Consider the following 25,732-nt stretch of genomic DNA (forward strand, 5'->3'; position numbering starts at 1 on the left):
TCTTTTTCTACTCCCATCTGTAAAATACCTAATTACGCACCGATCTAACGTGCTGGAAGCGTCACTTTACCACGTCAGTTTCGTTTCCCGCGAATCCGAGCTACTTCGCACATTTCCAAGATTTTACCGCACGTGTTTGGGAGCAATCAGATGTTTTCGGAGATATTTCCCACGCTTTGAATTTTGACGTTTGTCAATTCTGACAGTCATATCAATAAATGTATTCGTGTTGTTTTGCGAAAATATACTATTCTTTGTGATATATTTTTTCAGTGTTGACCATTTGTGGCAGTGTCGAATAATCGTTTTCACCGTGCGTTTCGAGGAAGTTATTTCAAAATCATTTGTCGCTTGATGCAAAAAAAGTTTGTGAAAAATGTATATCAAACTTTAATCAGTAGTGATGAGTAATTATCGGATAGTATTTTATTGTTTTCAAGATACTTCGAGAAAACCATGGCGACTATAACTGGTCTGTAAATATTAATATTTGTTTTACTACCTTTTATGGAATAACCTTTTCAATTTTTTGTCGTGAAGGAAATTTTGGACACGATATACAAAATAATATTTTTATGTATTCAAAAGCATAGCTAAATTAGAAATAAAACTCAATATACGTTAACAAAATTTGTTGCTATTATTTCAATGAACATTACCGATAAAATAACTAATAATTCTTTTTTCAATGGTTTTTCGGAAATGCCTTTTTTCCGATGTAGACGGGAGTTTTCAACCTCGATTTCGCTTGCGTCTTGTACTGTGTCTGATTTTGCTGAGTTTTTGTGGGAAAAGCGACTTTTTGAAAGTGAAATGGTGTTTTTTGGATATTGCTATTTCAAAGACTGATGCCGCAATACTGCGAAATTTGCAATGAACACATTATCCATTGTAGATTTCCAAATAACGCTCAAATGCACCGGATGTGGTTTGCATTATCTCTAAAAGTATATTAAATTTGTTTAATTTAACTTTTGAATAATACAATGATGAAAATTATAACATTTTTAAATTATATTCGCACATGCCAATGGTTTATTACCCCTCTCGGGATTTATTTTCTCACACCTTAGGTGGTTACTATAGTAACTAACCATCACACAACTCGCCCCTTGTCCTTGCCTAAATGTTTTTATTTGCATTACAACAATAGCAAGCGGTCTCTCGCTATATATATAACGTACAATAATAATTCCTTTGCAATCTCGAAGTACAGTCGATCGTCTTGTAATAGGTCTTCGACGGCAATATTATTTCTTTCATTTACCGACGTACTTATTGCTAGTGGTCAATCCACCTGCAGACTCACCAAATACTCATTGCTGATGCCGAATAATTTCTGATGGTTTTAAGCCTTCCTTGCCTTCTTTCCAGTGCTACGGAAATGCGTCTAGATCAGTCGCACATCCAGATTGACCAATATTGCACTAGACAGTTACATAACCATGTAAAGACTTGACTGCCACAATTTCCAGAACATTGAAACCATCCCTCGTACAAAACAATGTTATTTGCTTCAATCTTCGCATAATAATAGACTTTTGACAATAATTGAGTTTAAAATAAAATTAAGGAAAAACCAAATTCAAAAGGACCATTGGCTCATTGCGTTAATTATCGTTCTAAAAAAAGACGGTTATAGATTTACTAGCTAGCGCCATTGTGAGCTACAGGGCGAACTAATTCTCTGGCGTTAGATGGCGGGAAATTTGAATTAGGACAGAGCTATCTTTGAATTTTTGGAGGAAAGTAATAAAATTGCAATGCTATCTAAATAATGTAAAAATGTCATCAAGCCGAACAGAAAATCGAAAGAAAACATTTACTTACGTACGCAGATATATTTGTTGGCAGAATCTGGCAACGTGGCATCATTGTTCGCCCTTTTATGCGTAGGCCTCCTTCTTCAGGTAGAATGCAATCCCTTATTGACAGATATTTGCTGACACTAATGTCACCGAACAACGACTGGAAATAGCGGATTCTAAACATTTAAAGGGTGCCAGGCGAAAACAAGGAATGTCATTTTCTGATGAAAATGAATGAAAGGTATCTCCTATCTAAAACAATATATTATCCCGTGAAACTAGTAACGCCGCATCTTACAACAATATCTTGTACTGAAGAGTGGATGACTGTTTCTATCCAAAAATCATCAAATGTTAATCGTCAAATATTATTGCAAGGCCATTCCTTCTTTACGCCCTTAAATCGCTTAGATCGCTGGGGGCAAGATTATAAAATAATAATAATAAACAGTCAATTGTATTTTACATTGCAATTGCATTTTGCATTTTTAACCGTAGGGAATTTAATTGAGTGAGGGCCAAGTTATTCTCAATTTCAATTCTTTTCTTTGATTACTGGTGGTAATAAAATAACATTTTAGAAAATGCTGTATGCTGTATTAGAAGTCACGTCATCACAATATATAGCAAATTTCGCAATCTTTCTAACAATTTTGCCATATCGGTCAAAATAGACTAGTGAGGGAAGATTAGAAGATAGAAACGAAGATTGTGCTATGGCCATTATTACTGTATATTTTACATAATAAAAAATAATAAAATTTATTTGCCACTAGACGCTAGCGGGCGTTGTCTTACAACTCAACAAACTTGGCGCGTTTTTTTTAATCAACACTAAAGAGGAATAAAACCTTAAATCGTCCGATGATATTTGTGAAAATAATATATAATAATAGTATATTATGCAACAAGTGCGGTAAACGACATTTTTACCGAACGTGTTGCATACTATACTTTTTCTACGACCGTTAGTTTTTGGGTACATTTTCGCAAAACACGAATACATTCACTGACATGACTGTCAGGATTGGCAAACGTCAAAATTCAAAGCGTGGAAAATATTTCCGAAAACATCCGATTGCTCCCAAACACGTGCGGTAAAATCCCGGGAATGTCCGAAGTGGCTTGGATTCGTGGGAAACGAAACTGACGTGGTTCCCGCACGCTAGATCTGTGGGTAATTAGGTATTTTACAGACGGGAGTAGAAAAATGATTTTTAAAACACTCTATTCAGTGTTTGTTTTTCCCTACATAAATGTTAATATTTTTGCCAAATACTTCGGTTTGAAAAAAAATATATCAAGCTGTTGTTGCTGTTGAATTTAAAAACACGCAATGTTTGTTAAATCATAATAGAGCACCTACTATTAAATATCATATTATTATTGTTTATTATGCAGAATATAGAGTAAGGGCTTTTTTAAATGAGATCGAGTCGATTTAATTCCGTTAACCACATTACGGAGTTAATTAACATTTAAATACAAACACATTTAACCTCTCCCCACTACTTTATTTTAGAAGATAAGGCAATTTTTTTTTAAACAAAATCCGACATTTGCTGAATATTGTGATTCCATCATTTCTAATACCGTTCCGCTAAGCAAAATTGTGCAAAAATCCGATTTTCTTATCCGTTACAAAAGTTTCCCCCCAGAGGCCGTTCCAGGAATTTGAATATAATTTCCGACAATTCATCAAGGCTTCACTTAAAAAAATAGCACGAAAACAGTTTCAGTAATGAAGAAAACTGATCAAATATACCAAATAAAAAAAGAATAACATGAGTGCTCTCCGTATATTAAATTTGTGTTTCTAAAAAAGAGATGAGAAAAAATAACACTCAGTGTCGATTTTAAGCTCAAGTCTATCAAAATTATTAAAGACATTCGAGATATTCCTTAACACAAAACGCAATTCTAGTTTGTATATAAAATTTGTAAGTTTCAGAAGAAAACTGACTACGACTAGTTTTTACCTCTTCTATAAGTTTACGCACCACCGAGCTGCAAAAAGTGTCAAAATCTGTATCTAAAGAAACCAAACAAAGTAATAAATTGTAAATTTGCGATGACGGGAATCATTAAACACAGTTTTTCACTTTCACTAATCCGTTTCTCAGCAACAAATTCAGAAACATTAATTATTTTCCAGAATGACCTTTGCCAACAACTGGCGGAAACTAAATCGCATTTTAAACATTAAGCACCTGTAGGTCAACTACCTGAAACTCTCGGGACCCTTGACTACTAAGACCACTAAGTTTTACAGTGCAATAATGATTTATATAACTCCCTCGCATTAAGAAACAGAAACTATGCTATTTGTGTGGCTAGCTTTATTATTAAGAGACACACTCTACAAAAGGATGTAACGCTAATTTCGTATATTTTTGAATTTCTTCTATCATCCAACTTGTCGAGATTGTTTTGTTTTCCTCAGGTTTGCTCGGGTCGTACGAAAAATGTAATGACAATTTAGATTTGCATGAGCGTTTAATATACCTAAATCCATTTTTCACACGTATTATCGTTGTTTTAATTATTGTTGCAGTGTAAAGTGATCAAAGAACAAGCGGACAAAATGTTTAAGGAAGGACTGGTTAGCACCTTCATAGCGCCGTGCGACGTGATGCAAAATTCACATATCGTCTTCAGCTGCGTTTCCGATCCCAAATCAGCCGAAGTTGTGAGTATACATATACATTTCATTATTAAAATTTATTGTTTAATTACTGAAAAAAAATTGCAAATATCTCAACGTTCAAAAGACTTCCATTGCGAAGTAGGATGAACACTAACAAGTTTTAGAAATAAAAATGGATCCAGAACAGCCTTTGTGTTTCTTGTCGCTCGTGGTTACTGTTAAGATTTTATAAATCTATCGCAGAAGCCACAAAAGCCAATTAAACCGTCATAACTGGTTTCATACTGCAAACTTAACGTTGAGCGGTTAATGAGAAATTCTTTTGAAATTCGGTTGATTTTAAGACTGAGTATTAATTAAGTGGCGAAATAGTAGTATACAATGTGCCGTTTAAAAAGATACAAAATAAAAAGTAAATAAGTTTCTTTAATGTATTTATTTTTGAAACAGGAATGAGATGTGTTCAAAAAGTAAGGTGACTTTTATCAGCTTACACGGTTACTTTTTTTTGTGAGCGTTAGACGTGCTTTGTGTGCTCAGCGATTTTCTGCTGTCCAAAAAAATGGAATAAAGAATTTGCTTAAAATTTTGTATAAAAATGGAATACAGTGCTGCAAAACACTTGAATGGTGAATCTACTTTGATAAAAAAAATGTTTACAAGCGGTACAAGCTGTTCCAAGATGGCCAAAAAGACGCCGATGATGAACCTCGCTCTGGACGCCCCAGAACATCAATAACTGATGGAAACGTTGAAGAAGTGAAACAAATGGCGCTGAAAAATCGTCGAATCACTATTAGGAAAACGGCTGATGCGTCGGCAAGTTTTGGGCATGTAACGTGTAGCAGCAAAATTTGTTCCGAAACTGCTAATTTTGAGTAAATGGACGGTCGAAGGATCATCAAGAGCTATTAAACGACGATGATGTTCCTGATATGCTCAAAAAGGTAAGGTCATAAGTGGTGACGAATCATGGGTATATAATTGTGACTTCAAAACCAAAGCCCAGTTGTCCCAGTGGAAGAAACCAAAATCACCAATACCGAAGAAAGCACCTAAAGTTCGATCAAATGTCTTGCTTACTGTTTTCCTTGATTATCGTGGCGTACAAGGTCGTACGGTCAATAAAGAAAACGTCCGGAATTGTGGGAAAACATTTAATGCATTTTGCTTCACGATATTGCACCAGCATTACGGTGCTTGTGTCTAACTTTTTGGCCAAAAACAAAACCACAATCATGCCTCAGCCGCCATATTCACCAGATATGCCGCCCTGCGACTTTTTCCTGTTCCCTAAACTTAAGAAACCGATGAATGGAAAGAGGTTTGGAATGATTGCAGAGATAAAGACAAAATTGCTAGAAGAACTCAAGATCATAAAAGAAAGTAGTTACGAGAAGTGCTTCGAGGATTGGAAAAAACGTTTGCACAAGTGGGGATCACTTTGAAGGGGATAACATAAATTTTGATAAATAAATAAATAATTTTTGATAAGACTTGAATGTCACCGTACTTTTTGAACACAATGGTATGCTTATATATTTGCTAACATTCATAATACGGAGCAATCGTATTCTCAAATTGAAATTTTATTTTTCGTTTTATCGTTATACATTTTGAAAATAAATATATTTTTTATCCTCTCCTTAATTTTAAAAATATGTAAATTTAAATGATGTAGAAAATACTAAAAAATACGTAATCTGTAGTTAAAAAATTGTTTTTTTCTGGGTGCAAATGGAAAATAATTTTATTTTTTTGTCGGATTTATTCGTTAACGATTTGGAGCTTAATCTTAAAATATTTCTCATCCTATGGTTTATGACAAGTCATAAATTTTATCAGGTAACTCAATAACATTTAATAACTCTTTGCACTTGAAAGTCAGATGCATTTAATGGAGAAATCAATTTGGGAAGAAAAGTAATTAAATAAATCATTGTACCCGGGAAAAGTTTTTAAAAATCGTCACTGTTCCCGATATACGGAGTGTTCCAAAACAAATGCGAATAACTTAAGGATGCGATTCCATGTTTAAAATGAGGCGTAGTTTGTTATGTAAACGTTGGATCAAGAGTCAACCATTAGGGAGATATGGCGCTAGAAATATGGAGGACAAATGATGTTTTTATTTTTTATCTTGAAACGAAAATAGATACAACAATATTACAAAAGTATTACTATTATAAAAACACAATTTCCAAAATATTTTTTTATTTTTTTTAAATTGATTGAAAAACTTTTGCAATAGCATAAAAAATCATTTTGTTTTATTTGGAAACTTTTGTCTCCTGCAATTTATTACACATACCGTTGCCAAATAAGAAAATATTTAAAATAAAAAATAATAGGTTTTTATAGAATGTTTAGTCATAGTTTACGCATGAATACATCAGTTATTAGTTTCAGAAATATTTATTAATGAATTATTTTTAAAATGTAATTGTTTAGAAGGCAACTGATAAATGTTGGTATAAAATACAACTGTTTCACAGGACTCAATTTTTCGACATGCAAGCAACACTTTAGATTTTTAAAAATTTTTAAGCTGTAAGTTTAATTATTTGACCCCACCCACTTAAATTATTTTTCTAAAATAATTTTTTGGGAATGCAGCGCTTTACATTTTATTTATTTATTTGGTATCTGTAAATTGCACATTGTACGGGGAAAAAGTTTCTAATAAATGTAAATTTAGCTAATAAGAATGATAGAGGTGAGCAAAAAAAAACAAAAAGTTTGTTTTTATAATAGTAATACGTCCGAAATATTTTATTGTGTTTTCTATTTTCGTTTTTAAAATAAAAACGTTATACTTCAGTCATATTTGCAGCGCAATATATCTCTAGTGGTTGACTTTTGAAACAACGTTTATATAACAAATTACTCTCTATACTTTACACATTTTTTGTAGGGTACTTCAAAACCTGTAATCACTACATAATTGCTATAAATTTTACGTTCTTGCGCCCTATGTAACAATCCTCTATCATGGAAACTTAAGCCTAATTTCTTTTTTTTTTTGCGTAAGTCATAAGTATTCTTTTTTTTTTATTGGTTTTTGCCTCCTTCTGTGGACAAGTTGACTTAAAACGGACATTTGGAAAACAAACTTCCTAAACAATAGGTAGGGGTAATTCAAATTTATGGGGTATGTTACAATATTCTAAAACCATTGAAATGGTTTGCAGAATGTCTTTGTAAATTTCCATTTTGGTTAAAGGGGGATACAGGATGTAAATGATAAAATCAAATTTTCATTCTTTCCATTATTAGCACAAACGGGTGCAGTCGATTTAGTTATCGAACATACAGACTTTTTATTCAAATTACAGCTGTTTTAACTTTTTTCGAACCATGGAATTATTGTTATACATATTCGTATTTTTCGACTATAAGATGCATACGAGAACTTACGATTACAATGGATCTATTTTTCTGATTAGCTCTACTAGAAAATCAGAAATTGTAAACGGCATTGGGACTATTTTCGAAGAACATAAGACGGTTAAAATTTGCACAAACAGAAACAATAAACTATTGGTATACAATTTTATTTAGAAAAATCAGCAAAGCCTATATCTTCGCCATTGGCCCATCTAAATTTTGGCAAAAGCCTTGGGGTCATATACGTTTTTTTAAATCTAATCAGCTTTTGCGAATCGCCTTACATTGTGGGATGTGGAACATATTACATGCAATCAAAAAATTTGGTATTAGTTACATTATTTTGTAACAACAATTTACCTGCCCAGCGAAATGGATAACATTAGAATCCGAAGTATCATTATGATCAAATAACGCATGAAACTTGATCTGACGAGGACAGGCGAAGTCACCACTCGCGCTAAAATGGCGGAAATGATTCGTCTATGTAATTATGTGGTGTACTATCTTTGGATTAAAAATGTACAGGCGATTTCTCGCTATCTTCTCTGAACCTACTTGAGAGTTAGTTAAGGCGACTTAAAAAAGTTAAGTCTGACATCATGGACGGACATCCAGCCAGTAAACGCTACAAATCGATAAGATCCTGTAAGAGCGAGACGGGACATCCACCAACGTTGTATTGCTTCTAATAGTAAGAGCCAGCGACCAATTTGGAGGTATTTTAGACAATGCTGATGAATGCGCAATGACGAGTCGGGTAGGCCGTTTCTGGTGATGTTTGCAAATGGGCAACATATTGCACAAAAAGAAATAAAACTTTGTTTTAGACATTCCAATATTTTGTTTTTGTTTCTAGAATCCAAAAATAAAAATGCAAGATTATTTAGTGCAACCCTACATGGATGTGTTTTATTAAAATATGCAAAAAGTGTGCTTTAGGCATTTTGGTATTATTTTAGTACATTTATTAATTAATTAGATATGCAATTGCAATAAAGCCTGATAAACTGAGCGGTCTTAAATATTCATTTGGAGACAAATAAAGTTTTACATAAGTGCGTTTTGTACTGGGATTGGTTGTTGATGGACTACGTCGCCGCAGCTGCGTGGTAAAATAATTTTTAATTTTATTTCTAAAATACAAATATATGTATATCGGCAATATAATTTTCGACAGAATTTAGTTGCAAAGTTAACATTTACAATTTAAAATTAAAATATTCTCTGCAGAAATATTTTTTGTACTCCCCTCTGTAATATACCTAATTAGCGCACGAGTTTGAGGCTGCGACTACTCCAGGGTCAAACAACGAACGGATGAACACCCGGATTACCACCAATACACATAGTTCCATATATATATATATATATATATATATATATATATATATATATATATATATATATATATATATATATATATATATATATATATATATATATATATATATATATATATATATATATATATATATATATATATAATATAGGGGGTGTTCCATTTAAAAACTGCAAGTTGACAGCAACTTCCGGAAATGACAGGATGTTGACAATATTTTAAAAGAGCAATACACTCTGAATATTGAAAGGCGTTTCTAAATTACATCTCATTAAGCTTTTAATGAATATCTCTTTTATCTTTGGTTAATAATTTAAGAGATCTTTTTTAAAACAGTGTTTCTGTTATCCTTCTTTAGTTTTTGTAGTTTAGCAAGTTTATTCCCGAACCTAAGAAGCGATCTATAGATACATATTTGGTTATTGTTTAAAAATAGTTTTCCTTCTCCATAATAATCGGGATCTTTTAACCCAATGCAAAAACAAAAAATGTTGTATAATTATATATCCCTCGTATCTTTTCGTAATAATTTAAGAGATCTGCAAAAAATCTTTCTTTTTTCCTTCATTTTTTTTGTAACATGATAAAGCTTAAATACTAGATCAACTGAAAAATTATTCAAAAACCTAGAGGACTTTAAAGGTGAAGTTCTCTAGATGTACCTTCTGGAGTCCCTCAGGGTTCTCCTTTGGGACCTCTGTGATTACATCATATATCACAACTATCAATAGTTTTCTTATCGTGTCTGCATCTCTCATTTCTGATCTATGAGGCCAATCAGAAAATTTCTGCGTAAACTAAGCTTAAAATATTTTCTAAAAATCATAAGCTCAATGCTAACCAAACTACAGCAATAGTTTATGGTAGAAAAACAGAGAATAAATAATTTTTTTGCAAACCTCAAATAATGTATTAAATATAGAAGATAAATCAATATACTTTAAAGATCAAATAGAAAATTTAGGGTTGTTAATTGATTCATGAATTTAAAATTATTCTTTCAAAACAGAAATATTTTCTATAGACCCTTCAAACCGTTCATTTGTGATTCATTAGTCTTATTTCAAATGACGTATTGCCTCCCTCAGTGAACATTTTCAAGCACTCCTGTTCTTATTGCGTGACAAAAGTATTTAATCTACTGAATGAATTAAAAATATTAAAGATTAAACCAGCTCCACAAATTTCTGCTACCAAAAGAATAATCTTCTTTTTAAACTGCTGGTGTTCAACTTCAATATGAAATTCTTGTCCATAGGTTTATTATCTCTCGTATTAAATGTGGTTCATTACTGTTTTGTGTAGTGCGCAGATACTAGGGATATATAATAAAATATTTTTTTGCTTTCGTTCTATGTTCAGCCTTGGAATGTTGACTGTTCTTCCGTTAAACCTAGTGTCCAACATAAAAAAGTATACAGAAAAACGGATTAAACATATTATATGACATCATCATCATAAACGTGGATTTAAAACCCACAGTTTGCCAACAAATACAAAACAGTAATGAACCACATTTGATACGAGAGATATGAACCTATGGACAAGAATTTCATATTGAAGTTGAACACCAACAGTTTAAAAAGAAGGTTATTGTTTTGGTAGCAGAAATTTGTGGCGCTGCTTTAATCTTTAATATTTTAAATTCAGTCGGTAGATTATAAAATACTTTTGTCACCCAATAAGAATAGGAGCGCTTGAAAATTTTCACTGACGGAGCGGGTACCTTTAAACCTGATACTGATAATACTTATCATGTGCTGTTAGGCAGGGATCATACACAGGGATATCGCAATACGTCATTTGAGATAAGACTAATGAATCGCAAATGAACGGTTTGATGGGTCTACAGAAAATATTTCTATTTTGAAAGAATAATTTTAAATTCATGAATCAATTAACAACCCTAAATTTTATTTGATCTTTAAAGTGTATTGATTTATCTTCTATATTTAATACATTATTTGAGGTTTGCAAAAAAAAAATTATTCCTTGTTTTTCTACCATAAACTGTTGCTGTAGTTTGGTTAGCATTGAGCTTGATTTTTATAGAATATTGTAAGCTTAGTTTACGCAGAAATTGCCCGATTGGCCTCATCGATCAGAAATGAGAGATATATCTGACTATCATCTCCATACAACACATGCAGACACGATAAGAAGACTTTTGATAGTTGTGATATGTGATGTAATCACAGAGGTCCCAAAGGAGAACCCTGAGGGACTCCAGAGGGTACATTTAGAGAAGTTGACCTTTTGCCAATAGAAACAGTTTGTTCACGGTCGATAAGATAATTTTAATGAGCTTTCGTGCAGATACACTCAAACCAATATAGTTCAAAATCGATAAAAGCAACAGGTGATTAATTGTATTAAACGCTTTAGAGTAATATAGCAAAACTCAGTCAACTTGCCGTTGTTTCAGGACTTCAAAATATCATCAGTAATATTGAGCCTGAATCCTTAAAAGAGTGTCGACATTAGTCGAAATAAATTCTGCCTTTTTGTCCGCACTTGCAACATTATAAATGTTCTGCCCCGGAATTCATCTTAGATCAGCATCAAACTCGACAAAATTAAAATTTTTAAAGTCCTCTAGGTTTTTACATAATTTTTCAGTTGATCTAGTATTTAAACTTTATCCCGTTACAAAAAAAAATAAGGAAAAAAGAAAGATTTTTTTGCAAATCTCTTAAATTATTACGAAAAGATACTAGGGATATATAATTAAATAACATTTTTTGTTTTCGCACTGGGCTGGAAAATCCCGATTATTATGTAGAACGAAAACTATTTTTAAACAATAACCAAATATTTATCTATAGACCGCTTCTTAGATTCGGGAATAAACTTGCTAAACTACAAAAACTAAAGAAGGATAACAGAAACACTGTTTTAAAAAAGATCTCTTAAATTATTACCCAAAGATAAAAGAGATATTCATTAAAAGCTTAATGAGATTGAATTTAGAAACGCCTTTCGATATTCAGAGTCAACATCCTGTCATTTCCGGAAGTTGCTGTCAACTTGCTGTTTTTAAATGGGACACCCCGTATATTATTATATTTTGAGATTGTGTCAAAATGTCCTATAATACCTATAATTGTTTTTCAAATATTTGGGCTTGAAAAAAATTGTGCCTCTAGCTTAACCAACTTCAACAATGCATATTTTTTTAGTTTTTGAAAATTTGATCCTCATATTTAGCAAAATGTTATAAAAACAGGCGCAAGTGCACGTTTTCGTTATTGTCGACTGCTTTTATACAGGGTGTCCAAAAGTATGCCGTAAACATTCACCTTTTCAGAGTCGTTAAACTAGGGTTTTTAATGCGACATCCTGTAACTAAGTGTTATCAAGTTCCTATCAAACTGAATTGGGGTTATATCTATTCCGAGCCATATTCGAAATTATAAAGTTTTCTGATGGTATCGCATTTGTTCAGCTGAACATTTTCCCTTTACGTAGTTGGCTATGGAAAAACAATTATGGCATTCTGTTGTTAAACAAGACAACTAATAATTAGTTTGCATTGTATGTTGACATCTGTCACTAACAAAATAAAACTTTAAATTTAATATGGAAGTATACTGAAATACTGAATTTGTGCTGGAGAGAACCTGTCGTGTTTTTAATGCATTTGCAGCCAATGAACACGAAAAAAATCTAGAAGATGGAAACAAACCTTTTCGTTTGGAAGAATAAAAAAATTAAATTTTACTCAAGTGACCAAAAAAAAAAGGATTATAAAAGATGTTCTATGTTCTATGCCCGTTTGTTTGAAGACACTTTTTAATCAGTCCGCATCTTCTCAAATAATTCTTCTCTGGTATTCACTGGAGAATAATACACTTTCGATATATCCCCACAAATAAAAATCAGGTGACCGCCGAGGCCAACTCCAGTGGCCATGGGCCATCTTCAAATATTCGAGATAGTTCGAGATAACCCACGTGAGAACTTGTGCCCCATCTAAGTGATACCAGAAAGTTTAACGCTTACCGATAACAAATTCTTCTATAAACTGAGTAACCGTTCGTCGTAAAATTTCTAACATTTATCGCTATTTAAATTTTTGTCAAATAAAATACCGCACCTCATTGGTTAATATTAGGCCAAAAACATTCAAACTAATCATATTTGGAAAATGTACATCTCATGAAACGTGTGGATTTCTCTTTTGCTCAATAATGTTGGTTTTTTCTGTTTGTTATTCCCTCTCTTGAAAACTTCAATTTTTCTTGGATTTTCAACAACATAAATTCGCATAATCTAATTCGGGTGCATGTGACGTTGATTCAGAATTCTTTGGACAAATGAAGTGGCAATTTCGAAATCTTCTTTTACAGGCGGTATTGAACTTTTCTGGCGTGCGTGGAAATGTATTCGTTGCATTATTCTTGTCACCATTTATTGGTTCTGGAACAGGTCCTCTCCAGTACTTTGTAACATTCACCGTAAATATAAAACAAATTGAGAATATCTGCATTTGAGTATTCTTCCATATTAAATTTAAACCTTTACGTAATGACAGCTGTCGACATACAATGTAAACAATTATTAGTTGTCACTTTGATAACAGAACGCAATAATTGTTTTCCCAGGTACGTGAAGGGAAAATGTTCAGCCGAACAAGTATAGTACCATTAAAAAAACCAATATGGTTCGGAATAGGTATAGGTAAACGTTTTAGACTTGAAAAAAGCGAGTTTAGCGAGTTTGAAAATTTGAACATTTGCGGCTTAATTTTGGACACCCTGTATAAAATCGTAACCAAAACGTAAACTTAAGGCTATTTTTGAACGTTTTTCCAAATAAGATGATCAAATTTGCAATAAACTACAGACATATGAATTTTCAAAATTGGTTAAGCTGGAGACACAGTTTGTTTTCAAGATCGAATATTTCAAAAACGGCTAAACATAGGTACAGGACATTATATATAAAATATCTTTTTCTACTGTCGTCTGTAAAATACATAAATAGACACCGATCTAGGGTGCGGAAAACGTCACTTTACCACGTGAGTTTCTTGTCCCACCGATCCGAGCCGCTTCGAACATTTCGCAATTATTATGTAGAATGTGGTTTTTTTTCAATGATACACGTATTTACAAAACTTCTGGATTCCTCCTGCGTTCGTTGTTGTTAAATCGAACTTGCTGACGTTTGGCCAATTATAATGTTGCCCTCTTCAGAACTTAACTGAAGCTGACTCGCATTCTATTCTGTTCCTGCTCATATATTGTTGGAGGGGGTGGAGCTAAAGGAGTGGCTTGAACAATGTCTCGCATAACTGATCCCCATATTGGTGAAAGACAAAGACCTGAGTCGCGGTTATATTAGGTTGCTTATAGATTTCTATAGATTCTCGGATTTTTCGTTGGTAGAAGAACTGATTACATGCAAGAATTTTAGTTTTGTCGAATACAATTTTATGTCCGGTTTCGTGAATGTGTTCAGTAAATGTCGATGAGTTTATTTTTCGCAATCTTAGGGCTCGTTCATGTTGTTTGAGCCTAGTTGATAATTTTCATTCGGTCTCTCCAATGTATCCTTTGCCGCATATCCATGAAATGCTATAAACTCCTGGTTTTGATGTTATATTTCTTAAGAAGTTATTTTTAATTGTGAATTCAGTGACTCGGGTCGAGATAGTTTTACGGAAATGTAAACAAGATATAATAACCGATGTGTGGGCGTAGATTTTCTGTAAAAAGAATGACCCAATGTTAGGTCTGATTTTCTTTTGATAAGAATACCTAAGAATGGGAGATTATTAGTAGTTTCTAATTTAATAATAAAATGTATATTAGGGATTCTTGACCATGATGCCAAATAATAAAAGAATCATCGACATAGCGTGTCCATAATTTTGGTTTTATGTGAAAGGTGTCGAGAACTTTCTTCTCAACTGGCGATAATGGAGAACCCATAGCTGTTCTCGACGTTTGTTCAAAAATTTGACCTTTTGAAGAAAAATATGTTCCCTGCAAGTATTTTTCTATTATAGGATGAAAAGGTTTGGTTCCAGATTCTCGGATTTTAATATATGATGTTGAGAGTTTCAGGGATAGTAACTTCAGTAATAAGGGATTCTACGTCGAAACTAACCAGAATTTCCTATGCATCTAATGTAATGCGTTGTAATTGTTCAATGAAATGAAATGAATGAAGTACAAGACTATCAGTTTTCCCTGTAAAGGTTTTTAATGTAGAAGGTAGATATTTTTGTCTTAGCCGCGACTCAGGTCTTTACCTTTTACCACTATGTGGATCAATCAACTCCTCCTTTAGTTCCGACCCCCTAAAAAAATATATATAGCAGGTACAGAGTAGAATGTGAGCCAGTTTCAGTTAAACCCTGACGAGACCAATAGGATGATTGGCGAAACGTCAGCAAGTTAGATTTAACAACATCCTACGCAGGAGGAATCCAGAAGTAAATAGTATTACAGTAGTCTGTAGAAGTTTCTTTTAAAAATTATCCATGGAAGAGTTTTTATCATTCAATTTGCACACTTTTATTTTTTACATTCCAGGTCGCCTACGGAAACTGCGGCGTTGTCGGACTAGATGCAGAAAGCGACGCTTTGGAGGGCAAAGCGTTCGTGGAAATGACCGGCATCGATCCCCAGACGTCGCAAAAGATTAGCGAAGTGATCAAAAACAAGGGCGGCCGTTATCTCGAGGCCCAGATTCAGGGTAGCAGAGACGAGGCGGAAGAAGGAAGCTTGGTGATTTTGGCCGCCGGCGATCGGTCGGTCTTCATGGACTGTCAGTCGTGCTTCAAGGCGATGAGCAAGACGGCGCTATTCCTCGGCGACGTCGGCATGGCCAGCAAAATTTACCTTATTTTGCAACTGATGCGGGGAATCTCACTGGTGGGATTAGCCGAGAGTCTCGTCCTGGCCGATCGTTGCGGCATATCCGCTAAAGATATCCTCAACATATTCAACATGACTAACTTGTGCTGTCCCTATTTGAAAAACAAAGCCGAAACCATCATAAAGAAAGACTTTAAGAAAGTCGAACACTCGATCCAGCACATGCAGAAGGATATAAAACTGGCGCTCGATCTCTCCGACCAATTGATGCAGCCTTTGATGATGGCGTCCGCGGCTAACGAGGTTTACAAACACTCGAGGAAGCTCGGTTACGACGAACATGACTGTGCCTGCATATACATGAAAACTAGGTACTAGGAAGATTTTATCCGACAAAGATTTTTATATGCGTTGAATTTGAATAATTTTCAAAAGAAAAAAATATGAATTAAGATTTATTGTGCTAATTTGTTGTTAATATTGTAACTGCCACCGAGATCTGGTTTTCTTTTTTCGACAGAAACAAAATATTCGCGTGTGCGGACTCGAGTATGTAATTTTAATTTTTTTCGCAATCTTTACCTTAATTTGTTTTCATTATGTAATCTTGGTATAATATATTCTACAAAAATGATGTCATTTATGTTTTTTTTATTTAACTTGATGGGCCCGATGGGTAAGTGTAAAATATAATAAGGACGGGACTAAAATGGAGCTAAAGTAACATTGATTATTAATTATTTGACAATATACCTGTTCAACTTTATGAATCAAAGTAACGAAATAAAAAAAAAGTGTATCAATCACGCCAATAAAGCTCTCTCCCCATCTATCCTTGTAAAAGTAGGAATTTTCTTGAGATATGCTACAAGACTATTAACTTATTAAGGATAAAAAGCCCAACACCTAACTTTTTGAAATTCAGCATTTTGATTTTCGTTAGATCTAGATTAGAAGATATCCTAACAAAATGACGTTATTTAGGTAATTAATGGGCCGCACGGATGAGTGAAAAATGTAATAAAGACAAAACTAAAATGGAGTTTAAGTAGCATTGAATATTGAATATTTGAAAATATGGCTTTCCAGCTTTATAAATGACCGAGCAAATGACAAACCATACATGAATATTGCCCAAAATTACTATTTATCAAAGAAACATTTTTTTTTTTAATGCTGTCAATCACTCCAATAAAGCTCCTCTTCCCTTCCACGCTCTATTTTGTAAAAGTTGTAATTTCCATGAAATACGCTACAAAACTATGAATCCCCAGATATAAAAACCCCAACGCTTGACTTTTTAAAAAACGCCATTTTGATTTGTCCACAATAATATGATTAATTGGGTTTTTATTGTGTCAAGGTTTCCTTAGAAAATATTAAACTACATAAAGCATCCGCAACAATATCTCGTGTTGATTTAAAATCGTCTATTTTTAATTAAGTTTAATCTATATTAAGTTTAAATGTTTTTTTATATTGAGGCGTATGGATGAGTGAAAAATGCAATACAGACAAGAATAAAATGGAAAAAAGTGACATTGAATATTAAAAATTTGAAAATATGGCTTTCCAGCGTTATAAATTACCGACCATATGACAAAGGCTACATAATTATTGCCCTAAAATTGATATTAAAAAAAACAAAATATTCAAAAAAAAAATTAAAAGAGTTTGACTTTATAAATATCTTATTTTCCTTAATTTTAACGCCTTCAACACTTAGATTTTTTAAAATTTGGCCATTATGTATATTTTTTCTGCCCTCGGACTGTTTAAATAAAAAACTACATAAAACATTCACAATAATAATAATATGGTGATATACCAAGTCGCTAAGCAAAGTACTGGTTTCAATTTGGTTAAAATAAACCGAATAATTTAAAAAATATCCCAAAAATTATATTTTTAGATATAATTGATCAGGAAAAATTTTGTAAAATCGCAAGGAATAACTGCTAATTTTTACGGACCATGTATCTCAATTTAAAAATAAATGAGACTAATTGAAAGTGTTCCTGAGGAGGCTTAACTGCAACATTAGTTAAAGTCGGTGAAAGTTTCGAAAATCTCAAATTAACACATTAAGTGTGCAATTATTTGAACAAAATTTGCTAGAATTGACATTATAAAGTAAATTTAATAAACTACCAAAAATAGTCTACGACGACTACTCGCTCTTAAATTCGCCTTTCATAGAAAGATTGCCATCCAATTTTAATGTCTCCTATTTGCAGTATTAAATAAAATCATCGAGTGACTCGCCATAGTAAGAACAATTGGCCGTTGACTTTTTTTCCAACATTTGGTTCCCAAAACAAACGAAAAATGAGTTAAATACATTTTCAATTTTTTTATTATTTTATTATTATTCCCCTCCTATTTCTTTGACAGATGATATATTTTTTTGGTTCGTTTTCTTTATCTCTCGTTAGCTCTTAGGACTGTTTAAAGTACCTGTAAATCTGAACAGTACTTCATTTTTAACCAGCAACAAAGCGATATGCGTAATAAGGTTTAAAGAAAAACTCAATTTTATAAATAATAAAAAAAACAATCCCCCTCCCCAATATACCATACAAAACATCACTACCAGGCCGCAATGGGAATTAATCTAGCAGTCTAGAGACTACAGCCTAAAGAATTTCTCGAAGTTCTCTTCGGTCTTTACAGATTTAAAATAAATTAATGAGACGAATAAAAGAAAACATAACACATGAGACTAACATTATACAAACTAGTTAATATTACTTTTTACCTTCCCGGCAGCCCATGTGATCCAGGAATTCAGCTGAAGAAAAACATTTTTCTATAATAAGTTTTCATAATAGGAAATCAGAAAAAACACTGATGCCTAAGAATTTTTTTTTGACTAGCAGAGAAGCTTTCCTTTTCCTACAGTGACCGTCATGCACCAAAATTTACTTGCAACGTAAACAATTAATTATATACATATCATAATTAAATATGTATTACAGTTACTTTTTCTTTTATTTTCAACCGACATAGAAATTGCAACATAAAACTTAAAATATAATAGTTTGTATCAAATAATTTAACTATTCGTAAAATTCAATGGGAAACTTTTTTATTTTTAGTTTTGGGAAATATGATCTGCACTGTCTAATACTGGAAATACAACCATCACAAATAACATTTGCTGAGTGTATACAAGGTTTATGGAAAAATACGAATTTTATGCAAGAGCGAAGTACCTTCATTTTTTAAACTATCGACAATTCTTATTAAGAAAATCGGTATTAAACATCAATATTAATATCCCCCTGATATTAATATATATAACTGATATAACTTCCCTGTATCAGCACAAATTTTTGTGGCAATTAAATCAAGTAGTACTATATACACACAAGATTTTCACCGTCAAAAATACACTATATATATATATATATATATATATATATATATATATATATATATATATATATATATATATATATATATATATATATATATATATATATATATATATATATATATATATATATATATATATATATTATAAAAAGAAAGAAAAATGGACGATTAAAGTGGTTCACAAAGTATCCGTTAACAAATGATTTAACCTCAAAAAATCTAAACACGTAGAAAAATTGAGAAATGATATAAAACAATCTCCTATTACACTTATTTGATAAAGAAAACGCATATTACTACCCGTCTCCCTGTAAATAAAATTTCCCCTGGCCTATTCCAGTTGAGGTCGCTGCCGGCAAATCTGACTCTCCTTTTTTGAGTCGCATGAGTTCAGAAACTTAATGCTGATCATACTAACAGGTAACGAAAAAATCCATAGATAAAAAATCCAGTGTTACAAAGATACTTGCAGTCAAAAAGAGTGCTGTTGCCAAATAGTTAAAGATTTCTGAATTGCGTCGTCCAATGTTAACTAATAACGATGCACACAGCAATTTGCATGAAAAATAAGTGGACAAAAACAAATTTTGAAATCTACCAATTCAAATAATTAAATGTACTTTTTCCTATGACGTAAATGCCGTTTTTCTACTCCCGTCTGTAAAATACCTAATTACCCACCGATCTAGCGTGCTGGAAGCGTCACATTACCACGTCAGTTTTTCCCATGAATTCGAGCCACTTCGGACATTTCCGGGATTTTACCGCACGGATTTGGGAGCAATCGGGTGTTTTCGAAGATATTTCCCACGCTTTGAATTTTGACGTTTGTCAATTCTGACGAGTAGATATATGTATGCTTGGGGACATCCCCACTCCTCTCCCTTTTGTGGGCGTATCCTCCTTCCCCACGACTCTCTAGCTCCTCCGCCTTTACCCATAATCCCTTGAAACTGGTCCCCATTGGATAAGCAACCAGAAATGCGGTTTAATCAATCTCCCCACCTCTAGTTTGCGATGGCGGCGAAGCCAATCAGAGCCCAGATATTTTCCCACCCGTATGAAAAGCAATGGCGTCAATGAGACTTGATCATATTGTTCGCGTGACCATCTGCACCCTCTAGCGGTTCGAATGTAAACTAGTGTCCCCTCTTGGAATAAGATTTTCTTTAATAAGGTAACCCCACCTAGTGAATATTGACCAAAACATTTATTTTAAAAACATATAATTCTGCGAATGTGTACCCTCGCGGGTACAAACTGTACTTTTATTGCGCACAAAGGACAGGGGAAATAAAGACGAAAAGTGTTGGATTTCTTTTCTCGGAACTGGAAGCTGGCAGGCACCACCAATAATATCTGCAAAACAAAAAGCTGGTTAAAATTTTCATTAATAAAGTAGGATATTAGAAACCATATACCTTTTTAATTAATAAGCCATCTACCGTGCGTTAACTTCATACATATTTCCGCATGCTTCTGTTTTAAGGTATCGTGAAATATTTGACTATTTATCTGGGAAAAGTTCATATGTCGAAAATATTATGTGTATGTGGCCGTGGTAGGCTTTCTTTGCTATTATAATTTTATTTTTATTATTTAATATTTACAAAATTAATTTATCTATCTTATTGATGATTTTGATTTTCTTTGCTATTTTATTATTTGTTTTTATTATTTAATATTTTCAAAATTAATTTATCTATCTTATTGATGATTTTAAGATATTGCAGTCAACTTTACTATTTCATCAATTTCTTTTATTTATTGCTGATCTTTGAGGATAGTGTACATACTTTTTTTTGTAACTTATCTGTATCTACCCTTTAATTTCCTATCAAGCCATAAAGCAATCTCGAAAGGCATCTTAACTAAAAAGTCATATACTTTAAAGCTGCTGCGACTACTACTACATGAAAGTGTGTTTCTATGGCAATCTCAACAACAATGAAATCTGGACGCTTATATTAAATACTGTAATACTCTTCTCTGCTAACGCTCTAGGAGACGCTATTTGAACCCTGTTCAAAGAAAAACTTCTACAGCCCAAATAACCTCTCTGAACCACACTTAAGCGCATCACTCTTTCACTGTCTTGCAGCCTTCAGATTAATATTCCGTACTAACTACGTATGCCATACACGAAACGTTCTCTTTTCTAATTTTTTTTCTATGCGCTACATTAACGAACAGGATCTAAACTTTTCTGTCTGTGTATTTTGTTAGCCACCTTAAAAAAAAATTAAAAAAAAAGGTATGCGAACCCAGAGGATATTTTCCATATTTTTCACAAATGGTGACAACAATTAATGCAAGTATTATTTTTAATAATAATCCATCTTTCGCTATGACACGAAAACATCGACTTTTTAATTCTAATTTTTCTCATAGAGCTTCCCTTTAGTCTCTATCTGTTCTTTAACTAAATCCCCACCTTTTTGAAAAACCAACCTCTAAAAATAGTTAATTTTCTCTAATTTAAATTTGTACGTTTTCCGCAATATGTGTGAATATTTTCGCTAGAGCATTTAGTTACTTAGTACATGTCCTAATCAATATTTTAAAAATATAATTCTAATGATACGTGTTTACGATTTGAAGATAACGAAACATTCCCCAGTTTCATAAATGAGAGCTCACTGCCAAACTACCAAACATCACAGTACAAACTACCGTACTACGCCCCCCTGGACAAAATCAGGTCAGTTAGCGTCATTAATTCTACCTGCGTTAACGAATAACGTATTGTTAATTAAGGTTTAATACGTAGAAAATTTAAGTAACAAATAATTGCAATGAAACTCACTAACATCATAAATTATTAAAAAAAAATTAGAACAGTTGGAATTTACTGGAGTAACCAATTTGGCACTAAAAATGGAAATTTTCGATACTCTACTAGGTGCCTACAATAAATTTTACTATTATTTTTAATGCAGAGACACAACGATTTTCTAGTTCTGAATTTGATCAGGGGTATATGACCATAGTTTACGCCGACTCTAAAATGCATGCAGTCTATTGTTTTTGAACGCCCCATTTTGTGTATTATGTTCAAAACAGAGACTCTCTGGGCTTATGACTACAGCTACCAGCTACTACTTTCAATAATATTAACACAAAAAAAAAGTAGGTGGGATTTCTATAATACGTGCAAAGTTTATGTGAAACTGACTGGAAGACAGAGTAATGCACCAATATGTTACTAAACATATTTCGATAGAATTCCGTAAGAGCTTACCTCCAAGTTTCCTCATTTAGTCAGTCAAAGCATCAAATGGGAAATTCCAATCCAACATATGTAGTGGTGGAAATATATCAATCGCCTACGTTACCGACGGTACCCGAGTGAAGCTTCTGCGTCTTCTTTACCCCACATGCCTACTTAAAAGATACTGGTCTAAGTCTCAATATTCCTGTTAAAAAAAGAGAGGTTCTATATTGCCATAACTATGTGTTTTCAAAATTTTACCTGAATGGTTCGTGATTCCTTATATATGCAGTGTTGGCAGCAATGTGGCGACGACTACGCTGAAACTTTCCATATCTCGTGTCCCCATGACTGGTCTGTTTCATATATCAAACCTTACCTCGCACGGGTTTGAACCTCCTTTAAAAAAAAAAAACAGGCAAGACTTATACTTATATCAAAGTAATACGAGGAACTTATATTTTATGCCAAAACTTATTTCATCACCTCCAAAGGGGAGTAGGGGTTTCTAAAGTATGGTAGGTACATCTCTTTCATTTTTTAATTAAAAAAGTGACACAATTACGCGACGTAACTCGATCCGGATCGTTAACGCGTCTCAAGATGGGGGTTTAGAGATGCTGAGGTCATTAAATTGATTCACTATTACCAGTACACACTGAAACCCCTTATTTCCAAAATAAAAAAATTGTTAACTGTTAACACAACAAAAAAAACTATTTTCTCACCAATTATATTTCTGGGTCGTTTTCAGAATTTGTCCAACGTAAAATCCCAAGAGGATAGGGCCGCAATTTCGAAAAATGTTCATGTCTCCCCCACTTTGCATTTGTACAAGAAGCAGGGCCGGATTAACAGCAATTATATTCTTGTCAGTCAACATACAGCCGCCGATTGAATTCTCGGATTCTGCTTTACTAGTTGCCATGGTCTGTCAAATATGTTACTTAAAAATTGTATATTTTTTTTTTACAAATAATATACCTTTCCTAAAATAATTCCGCCTTTGTCAAGTGGGACACGGGCACGTCTGTCCGCTTTGAAAAGCGCAGGCGTATGTATCTTCCAAAATGATCCAAGCAGGCCCGGATTGCCAGCAAATACACAACTCCCCGATTCAATTCTGAGATGTTGCTTCACGAGTTACCATGATCTGTCAAATATTTTAATTAAAAAAAAATCTATTATTTAGCAACAATATACCTTTTTAAAATAATTTCGTCTTTTTTCAAGTTCAACAGGACACGTGTGTTCGTTTCAGTTGGACAAGGGCACGTCTGTCCGCTTTGAAAAGCGCGGCGTATGTATCTTCCAAAATGATCCAAGCAGGCCCGGATTGCCAGCAAATACACAACTCCCCGATTCAATTCTGAGATGTTGCTTCACGAGTTACCATGATCTGTCAAATATTTTAATTAAAAAAAATCTATTATTTAGCAACAATATACCTTTTTAAAATAATTTCGTCTTTTTTCAAGTTCAACAGGACACGTGTGTTCGTTTCAGTTGGACAAGGGCACGTCTGTCCGCTTTGAAAAGCGCGGCGTATGTATCTTCCAAAATGATCCAAATTGTTAACCTTTTTTTGATTCCTCGTTCCCCGATTCAATTCTGAGATGTTGCTTCACGAGTTACCATGATCTGTCAAATATTTTAATTAAAAAAAAATCTATTATTTAGCAACAATATACCTTTTTAAAAATAATTTCGTCTTTTTTCAAGTTCAACAGGGCACGTGTGTTCGTTTCGAAAGGTTTCGTAGTCTGTAGCTCTGTCGAATTCTCCAAAATTCGTTAAACCTTCAGATATTTTCAAAATTTGTCCAACGCAGACTTCCACTCACGCAGTTTCGAAAACTTTCTGGTCTCCCCGCCATGCATTTGTACACGAAGCCGTTCTGGACTATCAGCAAACAGCACATCCGTCATTTTTCTTCTCGGATTCCGCTTGACGAGTTACATCGATCTGTCAAATATTTAATGTAAAACAATCTTATCTATTACTTTTACCCAATATTAAGTACCTATTCAAAATTAGTAGCGCCTTTTCGAGTTCGAATGGTTTCGTAGCCTATAGCCCTGTCGAAATGGCATTGCATTTGTACACGAAGCAGGGTCGGATTGTAAGCAAACAGCACCCCGGTCACTTTTCTTCTCGGATTCTGCTTGACGAGTTACATCGATCTGTGGAATATTTAGCGTAAAAAAAATTATCTATTACTTTTACCAAAAATGAAGTACCTATTCAAAATTAGTAGCGCCTTTTCGAGTTCGAAAGGTTTCGTAGCCTATAGCCCTGCCGAAATGGCATTGCATTTGTACACGAAGCAGGGTCGGATTGTAAGCAAACAGCACCCCCGGTCACTTTTCTTCTCGGATTCTGCTTGACGAGTTACATCGATCTGTGGAATATTTAGCGAAAAAAAAAAAATTATCTATTACTTTTACCAAAAATGAAGTACCTTTTTTCTTTAAAACAGTTCGTCCTTTTCGAGTTTGAAAGGTTTCGTAGCCTATAGCCCTGCCGAAATGTCATTGCATTTGTACACGAAGCAGGGTCGGATTGTCAGCAAACACCACAAGCGTCACTTTTCTTCTCGGTTTCTGCTTGACGAATTACATTGATCGGTCAAATATTTAATATAAAAAATATCTATTTTACCAAAAATACGTACTCTTCTAAGATAAATTAGCTCTTTTCGAGTTTAAGAGGACACGTATGTCAACTGTAGGATGTTTTATTTTTATATTTTCCAGTGTCTATAAATTAATAAACAACAGAAGCTTCCGAATACAAAAATTTCAACATGAGTTTTTTTTTCTTGAAACTTAAAAGTTCTAACCCCTAAAACCATATTTTTAATACGCTGGCGGACGTATAACAATCCCCAAAAATTACCATATTTAAATTGTTACTATTGACATATTTCTATTCCGAACTGAACTCAATACATGCAAAAAAAAAACTAGCGAATGTTATTTATTATCTCCGATGGGTGGATGATTGAGAAACGTTTAAATAAATCTACCTTTCTGTCTCTGTTTTTCTATATAGGTCACTCATTCTCTCTATCTGTTACTTTCCACAATCCGAATTTACACTAGGCCCCCCAAAAATCTTGTAAAATTTTAT

The 25,732-nt window shown here is 33.3% G+C and overlaps 1 protein-coding gene and 1 long non-coding RNA gene across 3 annotated transcripts in view; one reads left to right on the top strand and one right to left on the bottom strand.

Moving 5' to 3' along the window:
• The window catches only part of LOC132704356 (cytokine-like nuclear factor N-PAC), a 49,042-nt gene extending 32,397 nt beyond the window's left edge, over positions 1-16,645 (top strand). Inside the window, exons 9-10 of the mRNA XM_060674306.1 lie at positions 4,363-4,497; positions 15,727-16,645. Of these exons, the coding sequence (XP_060530289.1) occupies positions 4,363-4,497; positions 15,727-16,389 (798 nt within the window). The 3' untranslated portion in view covers positions 16,390-16,645. The remainder of the gene's footprint in view (positions 1-4,362; positions 4,498-15,726) is intronic.
• A 6,802-nt stretch (positions 16,646-23,447) lies between these two features.
• Positions 23,448-24,180, bottom strand: LOC132705319 (uncharacterized). 2 transcript variants are annotated; one of them, XR_009619379.1, is made up of 3 exons: positions 24,049-24,180; positions 23,585-23,999; positions 23,448-23,531 (listed from the first exon to the last, which is right to left on the bottom strand). It is a non-coding gene; the product is annotated as an uncharacterized LOC132705319 (long non-coding RNA). The 2 variants fall into 2 exon arrangements; XR_009619378.1 differs by having other exon boundaries at positions 23,455-23,753; positions 23,804-23,999.
• Positions 24,181-25,732: the final 1,552 nt, after the last annotated feature.

This window comes from Cylas formicarius, unplaced genomic scaffold (assembly GCF_029955315.1).
Source record: "Cylas formicarius isolate icCylForm1 unplaced genomic scaffold, icCylForm1.1 PGA_scaffold_7__23_contigs__length_41026272, whole genome shotgun sequence".
Taxonomy (NCBI): domain Eukaryota; kingdom Metazoa; phylum Arthropoda; class Insecta; order Coleoptera; family Brentidae; genus Cylas; species Cylas formicarius.